Here is a 20,926-nt window from a genome sequence, read left to right as displayed (position 1 = left end):
CTATTTCCCTCTCTAGATCATTTTTATAGATATGGAAATTGAGGCAAATAGGGTTAAGTGATTTGTCCAGGGTCACACAGCTAATAAGCATCTGAGACCAGATTTGACTTCAGGAAGATAAGTCTTCCTGACTCCAAGCCTGGCACTTTATCTACTGCACCACCGACCTGCCCAAAATTTCAATTACAGATTAATGAAAATCCAGATATGATTTTTTTTCCTGTCCAAACTCATGGACCCTCCCTCGGTTCTATCCATGGACCTCTTGGGGACCTGTGGAGTCCATGTTAAGAATCCTTGATCAAAGTTTGGTGCTCTATATACACTGCTGCAGACAAGAGGTAAGTGTAGTGCCAAGGGGTAGATTCCTCCCTCTTCTACATGCTCAGCTGAGTCTTGTTCTATGGCCTTGACACTATGGCATCATAACCTCCAATATATGCCTCCAACATTTGATCTATTGAGGTGTCAGAATCAATTAGGTCAAGAAAGATGGCAGAAAATCCATGAATGACATGTGCAGAACAGATCACTGAAAGGTGTTTGGGGACTAATTATAGCCTGTGAGGGTGATGTTAGGGAGGATACATAACCATATACTCTTCTACCTCCTGCCCTTGACTGTAGTGATACAATCCCAAGATGGGAGGAATGGAGCTTGCCAACTGTGGGCAATTCCATGGACTTATGGGTAGTGCTAGGCAGTATCCAAGAAGAATGACTGCCTCAGCCCAATTCACAGGATAAAAGCCAAAATAAGGCAAGTAAAGACAAAGCAGGAAGAATTCATGCATCAGAGTGATACATGCATGCACACGTATACACACATGCATGTGCGCAATACACATGCATACACACATGTGCAGTGCGTGTATTTGTACACACATGCATGTGTATATCTATACATGTACATATTGTATGTGTATGTATACACACATAAATAAAATTTGTAGGGAATCACAGGTCTAGAGCACACACACTCACACACACACACACACACACACACACACACACACACACACACATAAATTTGTCTAGACCTGTGAATGAAGGGTAATCCCTCCACTGACGCTTACTGGCAGCTCTCCTCAAACTTAGTCTTAGAGAGTTACCTGAGCATACTGAGAGGTTCAGTGACCCAATCCTCTTCATTTCTAGTGCTTTTTTCCTGTCTATAGGCAGCTAGGTGGTGCAGTGGATAGAGTGCTGAGTCTGGCATCAGGAAAACTCCTTTTCCTGTGTTCAAATTTGGCCTCAAACACTTACTAGCTGTGTGACTCTGGGCAAGTCATTTCACCCTGTTTGCCTCAGTTTCCTCATCTGTAAAATGATTGGGAGAAGGAAATGACAAACCACTCCAGTACCTTTACCAAGAAAACCTCAAATGAGGTCACGCTTGAATAACTTACATATACTTGCTTTCTTTCAAATCGTAACTAAACAATCAACTGAAAACTAAACAACGCCCCCCTCTTTCTCCAGAAAACCTTTTCTAATTAACCTCAAACAAATGATCGTGCTTCCCTTCCTCACACAAAGGTGGCCTTGTATTAACTCTCCTGACTCTCTATAATTCTTCCTGAACTCCCTCAGGTTTGTACACGTATGCTACATTCCTTCAGAACAAGGCTCCTGCTTTCTTCTTTCTCCAAGTACAGTGCTCACAGCACAGTGGGGCATCACAAATGCCCTGGTCAAATTTCCTCCCATGTCACCTAAAGCCTCCCTGCTATCAATTTAAGCTTCCATCTTCTTGTTCCATTCTGGGCAGAAAGAAAGAGAGCTAGCTGTGTAAATGTGGTTAAGTACATTCCCTTCTCTTAGAAATTTTTCATAATGAGAGTAGGCCTAACATTTTTTGTGTTACAGACTCCTTTGGAAATCTGGTAAAGTCCTTCTCAGAATGGTCTTTAATGCACAAAATAAAACACACAGGACAACGATGGAAACTAGTTCTGTGGAAATACAGCTACGTATTTCAATGTGTTGTTGCTTCTTGTCTGAACTCTAGGACGAGAAGATCTCTAAGTAACATCCCTGGTTCCTCTTCAGGCCCTATCCATGTATGGGCAATTCAGTCCCCACCTTACTTTAATCACGCCAGCCACCTCCTCAGAGCCCAATTTAACAACCAGTTTCTTCATTTCTCTTTTTTACCACTGCCCTTCCCTAGGCAGGGCCCACACATGTCCAAGGTTGGGGGAAGTGCTAGAACTAATAGATTCCAGGGCTGTGGCTATCAGTGTGGGCCCAAATACCCTTGTGGGGTATTAGGATGATGAGAAAGGGAGGGCTCCAGGAAGCCAGGGCCTCAGAGCTGGTCCCCAGACAGAGAGGTTGGCAAACCTCAGAGAGCTAGGGCTTCCTGAATAGGGTGTGCTCTGGCTAGCTCAGCTGGGGTCAGGAAAGGGGTGTGGCCACCTTGGAGTGTTATGGCTGGGACCCAGGGATCCCAAGGACAGTGAGCAATGCGGAGCCAGTCTGAGGTACCAGAGAACCCCCAAGTTGGGATGTATTTTTCCTCTAGTCTCTCCAGGGAAATATACAATTGAAACAGCCCTTTAGAACTAAAAGGGACCTTCGAGGGCATCTATTCCCATCATTTTATGGAGGAGAAAAATGAGGTCAGAGTTATTTGCCCAAGACCACACAGCCCACCAGGGACAGAGTCAGGACTACCCTTCAGGTCAGAGTTTTCCCTACTGCTCCACCTACCATGGAAATCTGGTAAAGTCCTTCTCAGAATGCTCTTTAAAGGCTATCATTCCTAAGAGCTAGCATTTATTTATATATTGCCCACTATGTGTCAGGAACTGTGCTAAGTGATTTATAGTGAATTCACTTGAGCCTCACAAAAATCTGCTTTTATTATCACTATTTCACAGATGAAGAAACTGAAGAAAACAAAGGTAAAGTGACTTACCCAAGGTCACACAGCTAGTAAATGTGCAAGGCTGAATTTGGACTCAAATCTTCCTGACTCTAGACCCAGCGCTCTTTCCACTATCTATTTTTCTCATAGTCCCACACCCAAGTCTGGGATGTATAATGGCTGGAATAAGTCCTGGCTCAGGAGAAGGGTAGCAAACACAGTCCCCCCAAGGAAGAGGGGGCAGAATAAAGACTTGTACTAAGTGAGAATGTTTTGGCTAAGGGTTGCTCACTGACCTTTTCACCACTATATATGACTTTTCTGTTCTCCTTTCTTCCCTAAGTAGGATTTCTCCTTGTGTTTCTCCTGGATTGGACAGAAAACTTTGCATTCACTCCAGCTCCATCTTGGAACCCCTTCCCTGGTTCAGGGGCTGACCACTTTGTTATTCTACCCTTAAGTGGGATGGAGATGATGTTAGATATTAAATTAAATTAGCATAGGTATCAAGGCTGCAACTGGGCACCACTGCTGGATTTGGGGCAATGTGTGAAAGCAAAGGTGTCAAACACCAGAGGGGATAAACCAGATGAAAATGTAATTGGGAAACACTTCACAGAATACATAAAAATACAACAGAACATAGATAATGTTACTATGTGGCTTTCTAAGTCAAAATGCGGGGTGAAGGAATCCTTCTGGTCCCCTTTCTGTTTGCGTTTGACACCATTGCTGTGAAAAACTTTGTAAGGAGAAAACAGTATTTATTAAGCACCTACTACGTGTTAGGTGGCACAAGGGATAAAGGGCTGGGTCTGGAGTTAGGCTTCAGACACTAACTCTGTGACCCTGGGCAAGTCACTTAGCCCTATTTACCCCAGTTTCTTGACCTGCAAAATGAGCTAGAGAAGGAAATAGCAAACCACTCCAGTATCTTTGCCAAGAAATGGCCAATGGGATCACAGCTAAACAACAACTGCATACTGGGCACTGTGCTTGTCACTGAGGATATAAATAAAAAATGAATCAGTCCTAGCCCCCAGGCAACTTACATCCAACCAAGGGAGACAACACAGACTTATGAGGAATATATTCAAAACACATACAAGGTAGATGCTGGGAGCTGGGGTGAGGGAGGAGGAAGAACGAGGACAGGCTTCAAATAGGAAATGGTGGTTGAGTTGAGAATTGAAGGAACAAGGATTTCTAAGAAAAGGAGGTGAGGAGGAAGTGAATTACACGCATGAGGAACAACCAGTGGGGAATCATGAAGATGGGAGATGGAGCATCCAAGGGAGAACAGCAAGAAAGCCAGTTTGATTGGATTGTAGAGCATACAGAAGACAGAAGAAGCAACAGAAGACTGGAGAATTCTAAAGGGACCAGGTTTAAATGCCAAGCAGAAGAGTTTATATTTGATCTTAACGGTGAAAGGGGTCTGTTTGAATTTACCAATGATAGTGATTGATGTCATCAGACCCATACCTAGGGAAAGGGCACCAACCAAGAAGCAAAGAAACCTCAATGACTGCCAGATTCTCAATCTCACCCTCTGAGAGAAATGCTTTTTCTGTAGGAGGCCAAACTCTCTCTGTTCAGAGTCATTTGATTTGACTATGCTTAGTTGATACAAATTTTTTTTTAATTATTCTTTTTTTCAACCAGGTGTGAAGGAGAGAAAATAATTTTTGTCAACTGCAAAAAATAAAATGAAAACTAAAAAAACCTTTAAGGCTCTTACCCTTTCTTTCCCCCCATGATGGCATTGAAGGAGGAGAAGGAAGTATTTGTTTTCTCAAAACAGAAAGCCTTGAAGGCCAAGAAGCCAGTGTTGAAGGCTGTACATAAGAATAAAACTCAAACATCCCTTACCTTCTGGTGACCCAAGACACTTTGACCTTGCAGATAGCCCATGAACCCTTAGAAAAGTGCTCCTCGCAAGAACAACCCAGTTTTTAGCACTTGAAAAATGTTTATTGATTAATTGACTATACCACCATCACATTTTCTTTGACCACTAATATGCTATGAACAAGACCAAGGACAACGGAACCCTGGTATTCATTGTGGATGCCAAGGCTAACAAACATGAGATGAAGCAGAATATAAAGGTATGACATCAGCATCCCATTAGTGTCAAGGCACTGATCTGGCTTGACGGAATTAAGAAGGTCTATGTCTAACTTGCCCAAGACTATGACGTTTTGGATGTTTCCAACATAATTAGAATCATCTAAGCTATGTTCAGCTAGTCTTCTCCATATAACAAAAAAAATAGTTTACTTTTAGAAACAGATCAAATAAAAACAACAAAAAAAACCCTTTATAGCCCTCAGTTTTGGGGAAGCCATAAATATTGAGCCTTGACTCACGCTGCTACAATGCAAGATCCTTTCTTCTTGTTCTGGTCTCACTACAAATGGACAAAAAGACATTTTCCACCCTCTGTAAGTAACCTTTGAAAGAGCAAAAGAATTATTTGGTTCCTTCTCAACTCTCTTTCTCCTAGGTTGAATAATCCCTGCTCATTCAGCTTTTCCTAAAAAATATGTTTTCCTTCTTTCTTCTAATGATCTCTCCCTGTGTTTCTTTAGGACTGGTCAAAAGCTCTTGAGGTAAGGTCAGCCCCAGGCTGAGGACAATGGAAGGTTCATACTCCCCAGAAGCATCAACATTAGGGAGCAAGGAGAGGGAAAGGTGGAGAAGACAAAAGGAAGAGAGGACTCCATTCTCCATTTTGGCCATCTGGTGTTGGCACTATTTATCTCTATTTATCTCCTTCCTTAACTCCTTCCTCTGTCTTCTGACCACTTCTCCATTGCTTTTTGCCCCTTCTGGCCTCTCTGGCCTGACCATTACTTCCTCTCATTTCAGTTCCCTTGTCTCCACTGAAGGGACTTCCTTGGGCTTTTCTTGGTCCTCTTCCTCCCTTTCACATCCTCTGATGTTGGCCATTGACCACTTTCCCCTGGGATTTTTGTTATTGAGATAGTGAATCCCAGAGATTTAATTTAAAGTTAGAGAATACCTGTAAGAGTGTAGGCTAGAGATCATTTAGCTTAACCCCATCATTTTGTAGTAAACTCTACCAATGTCCTGTGTGTGATCAAAATATTGTAATATCATAGAGTCGGAAGAGACCTCAAGGAACCTCTAATCCAACTACCTCATTTTACAGGTGAGTTAACTGATACACAGGAAAATGGAGCAACTTGCTCAGGGTGACAATTGATGCTCAGCTTGATTCCCATTCAAGTTAAGATGTAGCTGTAAAGAGTCATGGGCAGCTATTAGACCCCCATGGTGATAGAAGAATGTAAACCAAATAACCAAACCCTTCCCTGGGGAATGTACTATCCCTAAATACTTGAGGGAACCAGACATAGGTCTGGACTGGGTTGGCCTCTCTGGTTGACCATGTAGCTAGAATGGAAGGCCCATAGGCTGGGTTGAAGCCCCTGCACACAGGGGGCACAGGGAACATGGAGAAAACTCCAGGATTCCCTGGTGATGGAGGACAAATCAATGGCACCTAGAAGCTAAAAGGAGTTGGGGCAAGATGGAAGTGTTGGGTTAAGGGTGGAGTTGGGGGACACTGAATTAACAGACTTAAAAATCTAGAGGGGGTTAGTATTCAGGCAATGGAGTCAAAACTACACATTTCTGTAGCAAAAGGTAATCAGGAATAAAGGGGAAAAAATATTTCTGAAATCTGTTGATATTCCAAGACATTACTCAGGAGGCTATGGAATCTCCTTCCTTGAAAGTCTGTTAGCCTTAAATTTCAGTGGTTCTGGCTAAGAGGAAAAACTGCCCTAGTTATGGGGCAGTGATAGAAGGATAGAGAGTAGATATAGGAGACCTCCTCCCAAATCCTCCACTAAAAGTAAGGTCCCAGGACTTCGATACTCCCCCATTCTGGGTGGTTTGTTTTTGTTCATTTAGTCATTTTCAGTTATTTCCAACTCTTTGTGGCTCTTTTTGGGGTTTTCTTAGCAAAGATACTAGAGTGGTTTGCCATTTCCTTCTCCAGCTCATTTTACAGATAAGGGAACTGAGACAAACTGAGTTAAGTGACTTGCCCAGAGTCACATAGCTAATAAGTCTCAGAGGCTGGATTCTAACTCAGGTCTTCCTGACTCCAGGCTGGGCATTCTATCCACTGTGCCACTATGCTGCCCATACAGGGTACAGTTTTTTATTATGTGTTCAATTGTGAGCTACTTGAGGGTGGGGATTGTCCTCCCTTTCCTTGTATCCTCAGTGCTTAGCCCAGGTCTGGCATATAGTAGGTACTTAATCAATGTTTACTGGACTAACTGAGGGTGATCTGTAAAGGGTCCTGCCAGCCAGAGGCACCTGAAAATCCTAAAGGCAGATTTTAAGGATAGAGTCAACTGGGGTTGTGGGTGCAGGCTTGAATGGGGCTGTGAGATAATCAAGACAAAAGCAGTTATGCTGTGGTTCTCCCTGCCTCCCTGGATCAGGGAGGTGGGGGTGGTTCTAGCCCAGCCACCTGAGGAAATCTTAGAGCTCTGTGCCACTGGGTGGATGGGGAGAAGAGAGAACCAGGTTAGGAGGCCCGCTGACTTGCTCAGACTTGCAGTGACTGATCAGACTGCCAGGAATTAGTCCCCAGGAACCCCTTTGAGGGATCAGTGGAGCAGTGAGAGTCCCAAGGGCTCCAACTCTTCCTCATAAATTGGCCCTGGGATTCAGGGAGGCAAGAAGTTGGGTGGGACATAAACACTCATTTCATCCAATTATTCTACAGCTCAATTCCTCTCCGGGGCTTCATTTTTTCTCACCTGTAAAATGATGGGGTTGGACTAGGGGACCTCTGAGCCACTTCTAGGTCCATGATCCTATGATGAATTTTTTTACCTTTTATCCCTTTAGCCACAACCTCAGAGAACTCCTGTCCCCAGGGTCAAATACAGATTTCTTTGTTTGGCATTTAAACCCTTCACAATTTGGCCCCTATTTTTTCCAGGCTTATTACATGTCAAAGCACTATATGGTTCAACTAAATGAGCTTTCTTGCAGATTCTAATAAATGTCACTCCATCTCCATCCCTCTGCACAAGGAATACACTCCTTCCTCATCTTTGCCTCCTAAAATTCGTGGAGCTTTCTTCATCTTGAGAGCTGTTTCTTCCATGAGGCTCTCTCCCTGATTTCTCCAGCTCCCAGTGCCTCTCACCTCTTAAATGGACTTTGTAAATTCCTTGAGGCTAGGAATTATTTCATTTGGGGGGATTGTTCTATCATATATTACATCATCATGGGGATTATTGAATTTTGGGCTTTGCCTAGCACAGTGGCTGATATTTGAAAAGCCTCCCTCCTGGATGTCAAGTTCGTGAAGCCTTTCAAGGGTTAGCAGGTTGGGTCCATCACAGTCCCATTAGTAGGGCAGTTGCATCCCTTTTTGCCTCTTTGCCAGACCTGTTCCAGGAATGGACAGAGGGAAGGAGAATCTGCAGTCCACAGTCACATAGGTGGCAGATTTCTGCTGGGCAGTTGCCTTTCAAGAAGACACTGGCATATACCCCTTGCTAACTACTACCACCATGGCCTCAAGCAGTAGTTCTTCAAACTGAATTCTGACAGGGAGGGCCAGGCAATACTCCAGTGGAGGGAGGAGGGGTGTTTGGGGGAGCTTCTCTTCTGTGTCCTTGGGGGTAGTAGACCTACCCTGAATCTACACGGATTGGGGGCAGGGGAGATGCAGCCCCTAGGCCCTGAGAGGAAGTGACTGAGAGCTTTCTAACAGTCTCCTTTCAAAGCTGCCAGAGGAAATGGGGCAGGAAGATGCTGGCTACGCGTCCCGGTATGACCGAAAGGAGGGTTCGGGGTGGGGGGGGGGGGGGGGGCGGAACGTGTGCTGAGTCTGAGTTTGGATCTCACTACCCTCTTATGAAGTCCCACAATCTCCCTTCATGTCTCTACTAGTTCCTGGCCCGTAGTAGGGGGTTTGTTGGAGCTGTCCCACACTGAACAGAAGCCTCCCACCAGGATATGATATTGGTCCCTCCAGTCGTGGCTCCCAAGCTCCTTTGGAAGGGCTCTGGGTACCCGTACTGCCAGGATGGTGCTCTCCTGGGGCAGTACAGGAGCAAGCCCTGCTAGAGGTAGGGGCAGTGAAAGGCTCCTCTCCCCTGGCTTCTCGTCCCTTCCTCCCACCCTGGGCCCCTCAAGGGGGCCTCTGCCTCACCTTGAGCTGGGACTTGGAGACCTTGCCGCTCTTCTCCACATCCAGGGCTGTGAAAGCGTACCAGATAGATTTGAGCAGCTCCTTACGGAGGGCCATGGCCGAGAAGCCTGGGACCCGGAGGTTGCTCTGACACCCAGGAGATCCGGTTTCAGGAAATGCAAACGGCTTTGGAGACCGCAGAGGGGCCATACTACAGAGCACTAGCTCCACCTGCCTGCTCTGAAGTACTCTAGGTTCCTCCTCAGAAGGGGAGAGGGGGGTGGGTATCCAAGATAGGAACCGGCCTTATTTACTTGCCGATCTCCTGAAAGCACAGATCTCACCAGGGTCTCCTTTGGCCTACAGAGCTGGTGGGGGTGGTTCCTAAGATCACTCTACTAAGTGAACCACTCTGGTTCATGGAGACTTTTTGGTGATGGGGTGGAGGAAGGGGTGGAAGATGCTTATCCTCAGTAGTTACATTGGTAAGCCTCTGAAGTTAGTGCCACCACTCTACAGCTCTCACCTCCTCTCAAGTAGGGGTGGGGTAGAAGCAAATGGGGAAATTAGTAAAACAGGCAATGCTTTGCTCCTCCCTTTTCTTCATATGAAATTATTGAAACCCTTTCCCTTTTCCCAGCCTCCCCCCCAACCCAACTCCCTACAGCATTTCTCCAGGGAATTTATGGCATGGTCCCTCCCAAACCTCATTAGATCTTAACTCAGAAGGTCCTCCCTAATCCATATGAGAGAGACATCTAATCCAGCTTTAGGGGAGTGAGACTCTAGAGGGGAATCAGGGGCATTGATCTCCAGATGCTTCCAACAAGATGGAGAAAGGGTAGGGCTCCCCAAGAGCAAAGCTCAATTTGTTTAATTATCATTTGTTGTGGAGGAAGAGGGTCATTCATCCCTATAGTATTTTTCTGGGGTAATTTCTAGCCACACATACAAACCCAAGGAGGAATGGACTCTAAGTATGGTTGTCACCATTTTATAGATGAATGAAGAAGCTCAGCTTCAGGAAGCATTAAATAATTTGTCCAGAGTCACCCAGACCTGGGTGATCTTGTTGGATAGCCAGTTCAACGCTACCTCCATGACACCATATAAAAGGCTTATCTGTGGTCACAGGGCATTGCCAACTAGGTCCAGGCCACGCTGCACAACAGGGAAGTCTCACAGTGAAAGCTCTCTGCTGAGAAATGAACATGGGGCTGAAATTCTCCTGGAGTCTGGAAGCTGTAGGTAGCAAAGAAACCTGGCATTCTTGAGAAGGGCGGAGGGATTGAGAAGATGGGACTTAAATGGATCTGCCTGGACAGTATGATGTGATCTATATAACCCCACACCACAAAAAGCCAAATCTTATCTCCTTACCATCATCCTACCTCTGGCACTTCATCCTAGTCACAGCTAGAGAAACACAGGGCTCCCTTGGCTCCAAGTGGGGGCTCAGAGCTACTGAGATCAGTGTCTTGCTGCTGGTTTCTATTACAAAGGGGCAATGACCGACTCATACAGAAATTTGGGACTTTTATTAAATAAGCATCCACCCACTCGCCACCATCACCCTTAGCAGAAAAAAAAATTATAAAAATGGAATTAAAAAACAAACAAAAACCACACACACACAAATCCCAAACCCAGCAATCTAAGTGCAGGGACCACTCTGCTCCAGCCACAGTATGAATGGCTGAGAGAAGGCTGAAGGAGACTGCTTCTTTCCTCCTGTCTGCCATAGCCCCCTCAGAAAATTCTTGCCATTTGCCTGGACATCTTGGCCACCCTCTGCCATAGTTATTGCTGTATGTGGCTTGAGGGGCTCCAGAATATCCTCTGGTGGAGCCAGGTGCTCCCCCCTCCCCTGCCTCTGCTGGGGCCTCCCACATAGTGGGTAGCAACTACCTGAGGGCAAAAGGCCAGCCCCCACGGCATCCTTGACCTCTACTCACTGTCCTAAGTAAAGGGGTAAGGGGCAATAGGGTGTTCTCAAGAGGAAGAAGAGCACCCAGCAGGCTTCAGTGGGAGCCCCAGGGCAGTCTAGTGACCCAATGGGTCCTTCTCACCTTCTGAGGATATCTAGAACTCCCCCATTTTGGCTGCCACCCTTACTGATGGCAAAACCATTCCCTTTCCCCCAACTATGCTGCTCTCAACGCTGCTTTCTCTGGCTCAGCGACCTCTACGTGGCCACCTTCCGTGGTTCATCCACAGCCTGGACGCTTGTAGAGAGTGACGCCTGTACCACAAGGCATCTTCTTTGCCACTGTGTGGGACCCAGCTTGCTCTCGGGTCTCAACAGCCACTCTCTGATATAGATGTCTCTAGGGTCACAGCACCCTGCTGCATGGCTGCAGTAGCCATGCTAATGGCTTCTTCCAAAGTCTGCTGCTCCTCCAGCTACAAATGGGGTGAGAAGAAGAGAAAGAGAATGTGACACTTTGTAGGCAAGAAGCAGGTTTTTTTGTATCCTCCAAAATCTACCATGATTCTAGTTGTACCTCAAGTACTCAATAAACTCAACTAATGCTTGTTGATTGGTTGATACATAAGAGAATAAACGCTGTCAAGGAGATGTGGAGGGTTAATGGGCTTGGGTCATTTCCTAGGGGAAAAGAAGTCAAAATCATAGCAGCATGGACCTCTAGAGCTAAACAGGATCTTAGAGATGATCTAATCTCTCCCTTTCTCCTCCTTGATGAGATTACAAACAAAACTCAGAGAGTAGACATTGACAAGGTGACACAGCTACCTACTCTGTCCAGCGTCAGTTAGACCAGTTGGCCTTTGAAGTCTCTTCCCACCCTGAGATGTCATGAATCTGTAATTCAGTGAATTACTGGCAGACTGAGGTCTCCTGGTGTTGCCCAGTGTACTTCTTACACAACAGCACCTTACCCTGCCAGACTGAGAAGCAGCAGCAGCTGTGGCACAATGGATGGCATACTGACTTTGGAGTTAGAAAGCCTGGGCTGTGGTCCTGGTACTTCTGATACCAAACCTTAGGTTCAAAAAATGTCTCTGTTCTGAGCCTCAGTCACCACATTTGTAAAATGGGAATAATAAAATGTGCATTCATCATCTCACAGAGCTTTCTGGATGAGCAAATAAAATAAGGTAAGTAAAGTTCTCTGTAAACAGGTCGTACCAGTGTTCTCTGGGAGGTCAAGCTTATCAGAAATACAAAGAGTGATGATGAGCAGTACCACAGAGAGGGGGAATGGGTAGATCACCTTTGGTACTCTGTCCATGAGCCCAGCAGCAGAGACTTTGGTCTGAGAGAAGTCACAGAAGTAGTTCCCTTGAAATAGGTTTTTTCTAAAATTCCATTTCACATTTGTTTTCTCTCTGGATTACCGTAATATCCTGCTCCTCCTCCGGCTTCCCTACAGCCTACATACCTGCACTGCAATGTGAGTCCCATTGGCCGTGGCCAACAGTGCCACCTGCTGGTGATGAAGGGATGCTACCGCTGAATCTTCAGTCACCATGGCCCCGGAGGTTATGATGGTAACCTGAAACACAGAAAAGTTTGTTTTTTGTTGTTGTTCTCCCAGGACATTTCTAGGCATCCTGGAATAAGGATCTCATAGAGACCAAGGAAAAAAATGGAGAAGACTATCAGGATTCAGAAGCGGTTCAGAGCTGAATGAGACTGGCCTTTACCCAATCTAACCTGGCCCATGAGTTCCAAAGCACAGAATTTTAGAACATTAAAGAACCTTGGAGCTCACTGAGTCCCACCTCCCACAGCCGCATTTTATAGAGTACAAAAACGAAGCCCACAGAGGAAAGGCAGGTGACTGGAACTACGAGTCTCCTGACTCCAGATCTGTCAGTCTTTAAGATGACATTGATATCGACTTAAGGAGTCTCTCTTGAAGGGGAAAGAACATCCTTAGAGCATTAAGAGGTGTGGAGTAACTCCAGCTATGGCTGAATGCCTCCGCTGACAAGGACAGAGAGAGAACAAAAACCCTTGGTCATACTGGCTGTGTCTCGGTGCCGTCGGCGCTGACCATGGTGACAGTGTGTGTGCTGGAGGTGGCAAGGTCTTCAGGACTAGGGATGGTGAGGGTCGTGCCACCATGCTGAGTGACCATGCTAATGGCACTTCCTAGGGCCTGCAAGTCTTCAGGCGACAGACTGACCTGTAGGGAAGAGGTCTGAAGGTAAGAGACAATTATTCTGGCCATGGGTCAAATCCCTGGATGCCCTTTGTTAGCTGTTTATCAGATCTTTCCTGTAGGCATTATAAATTCATAACCTGTTCTGTTCACAATTTAACAAACGTTTATTAACATACTTCTTGACAATGTACAATGCATTGTGCTAAATACCGAGGGAGATACACAAATGAACAAGCAGCATCCAGGAGATTAGACACCAGTCATTAATGACCAAATCAGGCTGCTTTGGGATGGAGGACTATGGCAGAACTAGAGAGTTTGATAGAACAAATACTAAACTTGGGCATCAGAACACATGGGTTGCAGTACAAGCTCTGCTATTCACTCTATGTATAATTTTGGGCAAGTCACTGTCCCTCTTTGAGGCTCAGTTTCCTCATGTATAAAATGAGGAGCATGGATCAGATCATCTCTAATGACCAAGGTCTATGATCCTGCATCCACCTCTAACTCTTATGATCCTGTAAATATCACCAATTTTAACAACTTGCATTTGCACAATGACACATGTAAGGTATATAACTGAATCTTTATAATAACTGCATGAAGTAATAAAGGAAGATATGATCATCTCCTTTTGACAGATGAGAAAACTGAGGCAGAGAAGTGAAGTGACTTGGCATAGGTTATCAACCTAGGCAACTAAGGATTAGAACTTAGTATGTTACAAAGGCCTAGCCCTAGAGCATCCTGCTGCCACTGCCTCCTCTGAGCTTTCTATGTCCCTCTGTCTTGTTCAGACAGTTATGTGGCCCCCTTTTTCCCCCAGAGAAATGGAATCAGTGCTATTGGGGCTTCCTGCCCAGAAATCACAAGGCCTGAGGTATCTGTCTAAGTCTTAGACCTGACCAAGTTACTCTTTGGGGACTGGGTGGCCCTAACTTCTGCTGCCTCCTACAAGTGTGTAAAGGTGGAAAATCTGGGAGTTTGGGGGCCATTACAGAAACACAAACATATGTCCTGTTGATGACAACCTCTCCTTCTAAGATAACCATCTGATTCTGTCCACAATAAGAGATCTCCTCCTTCCACCCTGAGCTCTAGGGCCCATACCTGTTGGGTACCATCCTGGGTGATCAGGGCCACCTGGGGAGCCCCATCTTCCTCGGTCACCATAGTCACCTGTGCTGGGATGTCCCCTTCCTCTTTCACCTCTGATAGGAAAGTGATGTGAGACCTTTTGGGCGGGGGGCTCTCCTCGGCTGCAGAAGCAGCTGGGGGAGGGAGGAGAGGTACAGGTTAGTTCCTAGTCAGCACCCCAAAGCTTGATATTTCCAATTCCCCTGAGCATCCTGGCCCCACCCCTCACCTTCCAGCTGCTGCTGCTCATAAAGAGCCTGTTCGCTCTCCTCGGTGGCCTCCAGCTCTCCATGGGCGCTGCGCTTGTGCATGGCCAGGGTGGAGGTCTGCCGGTAGGTCTTGCCACAGCTACTGCAGGTGTAGGGCTTGCAGTGTGTGTGCACCACATGGTGTTTGTACAGGCTTGAGTATTCGGTGAAGCGCTTACCGCAGCCCGGCACGGTGCAGACGTACGGCTTCTCCCCTGGGGACACTGGGCTGTGAGGGGGGTGGGGACTAGGGCTGGCAAGGGGGGAACTAGGGGGACAGAGAGGGGAGGATGGGGCTGGTGAGCGAGGAACTGGGGGGACAGAGGTGGTGAGAAGAGAACTAGGGGGACCGAACAAGGAGATGGGACTGTGAGAGGGAAGCTAGGAGGACAAAAGGTGGAGGGATAGGGCTGTGAATGGGGACACACGGCCTGGTCCAGGGTGCTAGAGTTTGTAAGGGAACAGTAGGTGGGACAGAGGGAGAGATGTAGCCATCAAGTGGAACATGGGATAAAAGCTTACTTGTGCACTTGACATGGGGGTGAGAGAGATGTGCACTGAAGGGACAACATGAAGCCAATGAAGGGGAGGGTATACAAAGTTCTAGGGAAGTGATATGCAAGGCTAAGGGTGTGGGTCCTGAAACCAGGAGATGGGGAAAATAATGTGAGGGGGGTAGTATGTATAAGAGTTCCATGACAGGTGGATGGGGGGAGGACAAGGGGAACATTATAATCTACCTTTCCCCCACCTATTCCCATCTTAGTTTTTCTTCTGGGGCTAACAGCTAGAGAGGGAAGAACTTGGTATAGATGGTAGAGGACCAGGGAACTGAGAGCTACCTTTGTGGGGCCAGGGTCTGCCAACCCAGTCAGAATGGGAAGCCCATTAACAAAAAACCAAAACAAAACAAAACAAAAAAAAAGCCAAACTCAAGGTGCTGATTCAGTCAGAACCCTAACCTTCCTGCCCATCAGGGAGAACTCAACAGGGAAACGTTGTTAGTTTGTGAAATGAGAAAACTGCCTAAGTCAGGAGCAGCTGGCGTCCCTGAAAGTGGGGACAGGGTTAGGAAGGGTCCTGGGATGGAGCTAGGGAGGGTTCTTGGGTGTCAGCTGTCCCACCTGTGTGAATGCGCACGTGGTTCTTGTAGTTGGTGGCACTGGTGAAGCCACGGCCACAGTGGGGCTCCGGGCAGGTGTAGGGCCTCTCCCCGGTGTGAGTGCGGACATGTACCTTTCGGATGTTAGATGTAGTGAAAGATCGGCCACAGCCCTCAAAGGGGCACCGGAATGGGCGTTCACCTGTAGGAGACCAGGACAGATCAGGGCAGCATAGGAGAACCTGTGTAGAGGTAGGCAGAGGGGACTGTGATGGAAACATTTTGTGCCCAGGGCTCCCAGCATGAGAGTGCTCTATGTCTAAGGAGATGGTAAGAGCTGGGATGGGGGTAGCTTTCTTTGAGAATGTAATCATGCTTGGAAGGAATGGGGAAACATGAAGGGGGAAATTAGAGGTTGCTATGTCAGAGAGCAAAGGGGACTGATATGACAGCAGAAGGCAGAAGGCCCACCAGTGTGAGTGCGGACATGCTTCTGCAGGTCTCCTGAGGTCTTGAAGGCCTTGTTGCACAGTTCCTCTGGGCACTTGTATGGCTTCTCACCAGTATGGGTGCGTACATGGCTCTTCAGACCATACCCTGTGGGAGGGGAGAAGTGGGTATCAACTGGGACTTCCTAGAGTCCTAACCTCTCATAGAGATTTCCTCTACCACTTCCTTTCCTTCTCAACATGGACATAATTATCTACTCCAAAGGCCCAATATCTTTAGGTGCTCCTAGTTCCAGCTTGAGAGGCTGGTGTCCTTCTCCAATTTGTTCTAAATCAGTCACAAAGGGACTACAGGTGATAGTCCTGCATTTTTCTCTCAGGCCAATCTGAGCCATTGATAGAATTACAGAGTTGGGAGAGATCCTAATCTCAGCCCACAGAAAAGGAAACTGAGGCTTAGAGATAGGAAGTGACTTCTCTAAAATAACAGAGCTAGAAAGTGGCACATGCAAGACAAGAACCCAGTTGTCTTGATTCTTAATATAGTGTTCTTGCCAATAGACTATGCTACCCCTTTTTCCTGGGAAGAGGAATTCTCTAATCAAAACAAAACAAAACAAAACAAAAAACAAAACCCCACCACGTGAAAGCTTATTTCTGGATAGATCCTGATCTTGGATTAGGGCAGCCAGGTGGTCGAGTGGATAGAGTGCCGGGCCTGCAGTCAGGAAGACCCAAGTTCAAAGTCAGCCTCAGATAATTCCTAGCTGTGTGACCCTGGGAAATTCACTCAACCCTGTTTGCCTCACTTTCTTTATCTGTAAAATGAGTTGGAGGAGGAAATGACAGACCACTCCAGTATCTTTGCCAAGAGAACCCCAATGGGGTCACGGAGAGTCAGAAATGACTGAACAAGAAGTATCTTGGATGTTCAGCTCTTCCCCATTTGTAGGCCGCCCACTCTGTCCCTGATGGTTTTACCTGTGGCAAAGGCCTTTCCACAGCTGGCAAAGTCACACCTGTATGGCCGATCACCTGTGTGGGCTCGTTCATGGACCTGTGAGGGCAGGACAGAAGTGGGATCCAGAAATGTAACCAGTGACTGCTCTTCCTTAGGGCCCAGGTTCTATGCCTGCTTTTCAAACTTTTTTCTCTATATTTTTTATTTCCACCTGTCCTCCTCCCCTCTCCTGCCAGTCACCCTTAGAGTAAAAGGTTTTCAGACTGACATCAACAGTGAGACTGCTCCACCTGAGCGAGGAATCAGATAAGAACTCCAAGTTTATCTCCAAGTAGTCTTCAAAAGGACATGAAAATTCATATCTCCACTTTGCATCTGTAGCCAGTTTTCACAGATTTCAAGTCCCTCAAAAAAGATGCCCCTCCCAGGATAAACTCATCACTTCTAATCTCATCACCCAGGTGCTCACTCCAGCTTTGGAGTGAGCCTCTTCTCCCCGGTGACTGGAGGACTGAGGGTGGAGTTCCAAACTCCTCCCAGTGCCTTCCCTTAGAGAGAGCAGAATCTGGTCTTTCAGATCACTCTATTCTGCAAATGGAGTTCTGCCTGGCTTCAACTCCATAGAACTAGGTGTTTCCCAACTCCCAGTCCTGAACACCCTGCCCCCTCCCCTTCCTAGCTTCCTTTGGTTTGCTGTCTTCCCCCATCAGGCTGTATGCTCTTTGAGGACAGGGACTGTCTTTTTTTCTTTTCTTTCTTATTTGTAAGAAATAAGAAATTTGGCTAAGCACCAAGCCTGGCACACAATAGGTGCTTAATAAATGTGGACTGAATTGAACTGAATATACTGTTTCAGATGTGGGATATTTGGAACGGCTGTGTGGTACCATGTGGTACCCTGGAAGGATCCCTAGAATTGGAGTCAGAAGACCTGCATTAAAACTCCAGCTCTACTAACTGACTGAAACCAAGAGCCTCTCTTAGCTTTCGTTTCTTCAACTGAAAAACTGGGCAATGGCTTCACAGTAATTGTGCCCCTGGAATAAGATAAAGTATGCCAAATCCTCTGTAAGCAAAGCACCATGGAAGACTGAGCTATGATTGTTGTCTCATCCCTCTTCCAGCCCAAAAGACAAAGTGACTTCTAGAGATGTCCTGGGAGGGACAGGAGGGCACTGTCAATGAGAAGTCTGATAGACACACACCAAACCAGAGAATGGAAAGGAATGCGTGTCACAACCACGCAAGCCAGGGAGGTGGTGACAGAGCAGATGATGGTGTGTGGGACTGGGAGCCAGAAAGACCCGAGTTCAAATGTGGCCTCTGACACTTACTAGCTGTGTGGCCTTAGACAAATCACAACCTCTGTGAGCCAGTTTCCTTATCTATAAAATGAGAATAATCACTCTAGTGTTCACCTCACAGGTTTGTTGTGAGACTCAAAGGATGTGAAACTCAATATGTAAAGCACTTGGAAAACTTGAAGGTGCTATAGAAGGGTCATTTTTTTTTGACAATATAGAAATATGTTTAATATGACTGTACCTGCATAACCTACATCAGATTGCTTGCAATTTTGAGAAGGAGAGTGGGGAGAGAGGTGTGGGAAAAAAATTGGAATTCAAAATCTTATAAAAGTAAATGTTGAAAACTATCTTTATATGTAATTAGAAAAAAAAGAAAATACTATTAAATGGGTAAAAATAAAAGATAAAATACCTGCCAAAGATAACATAAATTTCTGAGAACAAATTTGACCTCAAGTCTTCCTGACTCCAGGTTCCATATTCTATCCACTGTGCTACCTAACTACCTCTAAATAATTAAGAGTAAATAAAGCCTTGAAAGTTCTGTGAATAAAATATTCAAAGTGATAACGATTCATATTGAAATACAGAGGAATAGAAGTGCACTTCACCAAAAATGTGTATTACAACCAGGTAAATCTTGGATCCACACTATGAAAGTTAATTTTTATGCTAGGAAATTGAAGGGGAGAACTGACAAGCCTAGTCTAACTATTTGGGTTTGAAATTTTAACACCAGACTTGGAGTCAATCAATTATCAAGCATCTATTAAGACTAAGAATATCACTAAATGCTTCCAGCAGAAAGTGGTGCTTGGGCTGTCTTTTTTAAAATTTATTTTTAACACAGTTTATAACAGATAAAACAATTCCAACTTTTGGTCAGGTGATACTTCTTTTTAAAGCATTTACAATATGGACCACAAAAGAAATTTTTTTTAAACATTAACCAACTGAGATACAAATAATATTTATGTTGCTAACTTCACAAGCTCTTAACCTAATTGTCTCCACAGTATTACTAAGAATTAAAGGACCCTAACTTATTGTTGAGAAGTGTCAGTTTTTAAGATCTTATTGATATATTTTGTTTTTAAAATGCCTTTCAATTCCAAATATATCCCTCCTCAGAAAGCCACCCCTGAAAACAAGTAAGAAAGAGAAGAGAGAAAAAAACAGCAACAAAACTAGCCAATATATCAACTAAGTCTGACAGTGCATATAGCGCTGCACACCCACAGTGCTCCAGCTCTGCAGAGAAGGGAGGGGGAAGCATTTTCTCCTTTCTCCTCCAGAGCCAAGTTTGAGCGTTATGATTAAAGTATTCAGGCCCCTGCTAATGTCAGTTGTTATTCACATTCATCTATTTACTCAAAGGAAAACCAGAAGAGGAGTTTTTAAAAGGCGTAAACAGTCTCAAGGCAGCCTTATTTAAGTTCATGCCTCTCAGTCTTTTGAAGACCACTTGACTCAAAGGAAAACCAGAACCAATGGGTGGATATTGCCAAAAGGCTGATCCGGGTTCAGTGTGAAGAAGAACTTTCTAATCAAATGATACCATTCAAGAATATAATAGGTTGCTTCCAGAGGTGGTAAGTTCCCCATCACTGGAGGTATTTAAGCAGAAGTTGGCCACATAGTTGTCAGGGACATTGTAGGAAGGAGGTTGGGGGAAAGTCTAGGACTATCAAAAAGGAAGGCTACGTGAGGTAAAAGAGTAAGGGCTGCATTCTCTGTTATAGAAAGAAAGAAACTACTGGCTCTTAGAGGCCAGCTGGGCTAGAGAGGGCCTCTGAGACCCCTGGATGCTCCCAATGCTAGAGGGACCCTCTCAAATGTCTTTCTTATCACCTGGAATGAAGACTTCTCTTTCTACATGCCCTGTGCCCCTGTCTCCTGTACCTATATTGGGCTCTTACCATCTCATGTATGGTACTGAATAGTAAGGATGAATATGCCAGGGATGCCCCGCTACATTTTGGTTGAACTGGAAGGACTGAGTTATAGCTCCAGGAATGGCACCAAGCCATCTACTGGCAGACTTACTTTCAAGTGATGAGCAGTGGTGTAGAGGCGGCCACAACCCTTGTACCCACAGCGAAATGCTCTATCTCCAACCTGCTGTCCTTTGCCATTGTGAGAGGGCTGGCTATTGTGCAGGGCCTGCAAAAGACAACTGGAAATCCTCACTCTCATCCTCCTACCTGAGGGCAGTGGAAGACAAATAAGGCAGAACAAAATAGTTCGAGTCTAAGAAATGGGGTTTAGCCATCTAGGGAACCTGGCTAAAATGAGTATCCTGTAGGGAGACAGATCAAGGCAGATCTGTTGTGGGACATGCTGCAAAAGAAATGAGGAGCTACGTTTATTCTGGGATGAAAGGGGGAGGAACACTGTAATTAAGGCAGAATAGACATGGAGGAGACCCCTCTTCAGGCAGCCATGTGAGATGCAAACTGGGACAAAACTGGGCTAAGTGAGTTCCCTAGTCCCAGATTTCCAACTGAACAGCATATAC

At 45.7% G+C, this 20,926-nt stretch overlaps 2 protein-coding genes across 3 annotated transcripts in view; both read right to left on the bottom strand.

Annotated features, from left to right (window-relative positions):
• Nucleotides 1-9,352, bottom strand: part of DEF6 (DEF6 guanine nucleotide exchange factor) — a 42,750-nt gene extending 33,398 nt beyond the window's left edge. The window contains exon 1 of the mRNA XM_072641843.1: nt 9,090-9,352. Coding sequence (XP_072497944.1) covers nt 9,090-9,278 — 189 coding nt within the window. The 5' untranslated portion in view covers nt 9,279-9,352. The remainder of the gene's footprint in view (nt 1-9,089) is intronic.
• A 1,239-nt stretch (nt 9,353-10,591) lies between these two features.
• ZNF76 (zinc finger protein 76) overlaps nt 10,592-20,926 on the bottom strand; it is a 36,204-nt gene continuing 25,869 nt past the window's right edge. The window contains exons 7-15 of one of the 2 annotated variants that reach the window (XM_072641844.1): nt 20,455-20,571; nt 17,122-17,197; nt 16,163-16,288; nt 15,714-15,893; nt 14,571-14,804; nt 14,315-14,475; nt 13,061-13,222; nt 12,473-12,586; nt 10,592-11,471 (exon numbers count right to left, since the gene is read on the bottom strand). In XM_072641844.1, coding sequence (XP_072497945.1) covers nt 11,367-11,471; nt 12,473-12,586; nt 13,061-13,222; nt 14,315-14,475; nt 14,571-14,804; nt 15,714-15,893; nt 16,163-16,288; nt 17,122-17,197; nt 20,455-20,571 — 1,275 coding nt within the window. In that variant the 3' untranslated portion in view covers nt 10,592-11,366. The remainder of the gene's footprint in view (nt 11,472-12,472; nt 12,587-13,060; nt 13,223-14,314; nt 14,476-14,570; nt 14,805-15,713; nt 15,894-16,162; nt 16,289-17,121; nt 17,198-20,454; nt 20,572-20,926) is intronic. The other variant, XM_072641845.1, reaches the window with a different exon arrangement.

This window comes from Notamacropus eugenii, chromosome 2 (assembly GCF_028372415.1).
Source record: "Notamacropus eugenii isolate mMacEug1 chromosome 2, mMacEug1.pri_v2, whole genome shotgun sequence".
Lineage (NCBI taxonomy): Eukaryota > Metazoa > Chordata > Mammalia > Diprotodontia > Macropodidae > Notamacropus > Notamacropus eugenii.
This window is presented reverse-complemented; position numbering and strand designations above follow the sequence as displayed.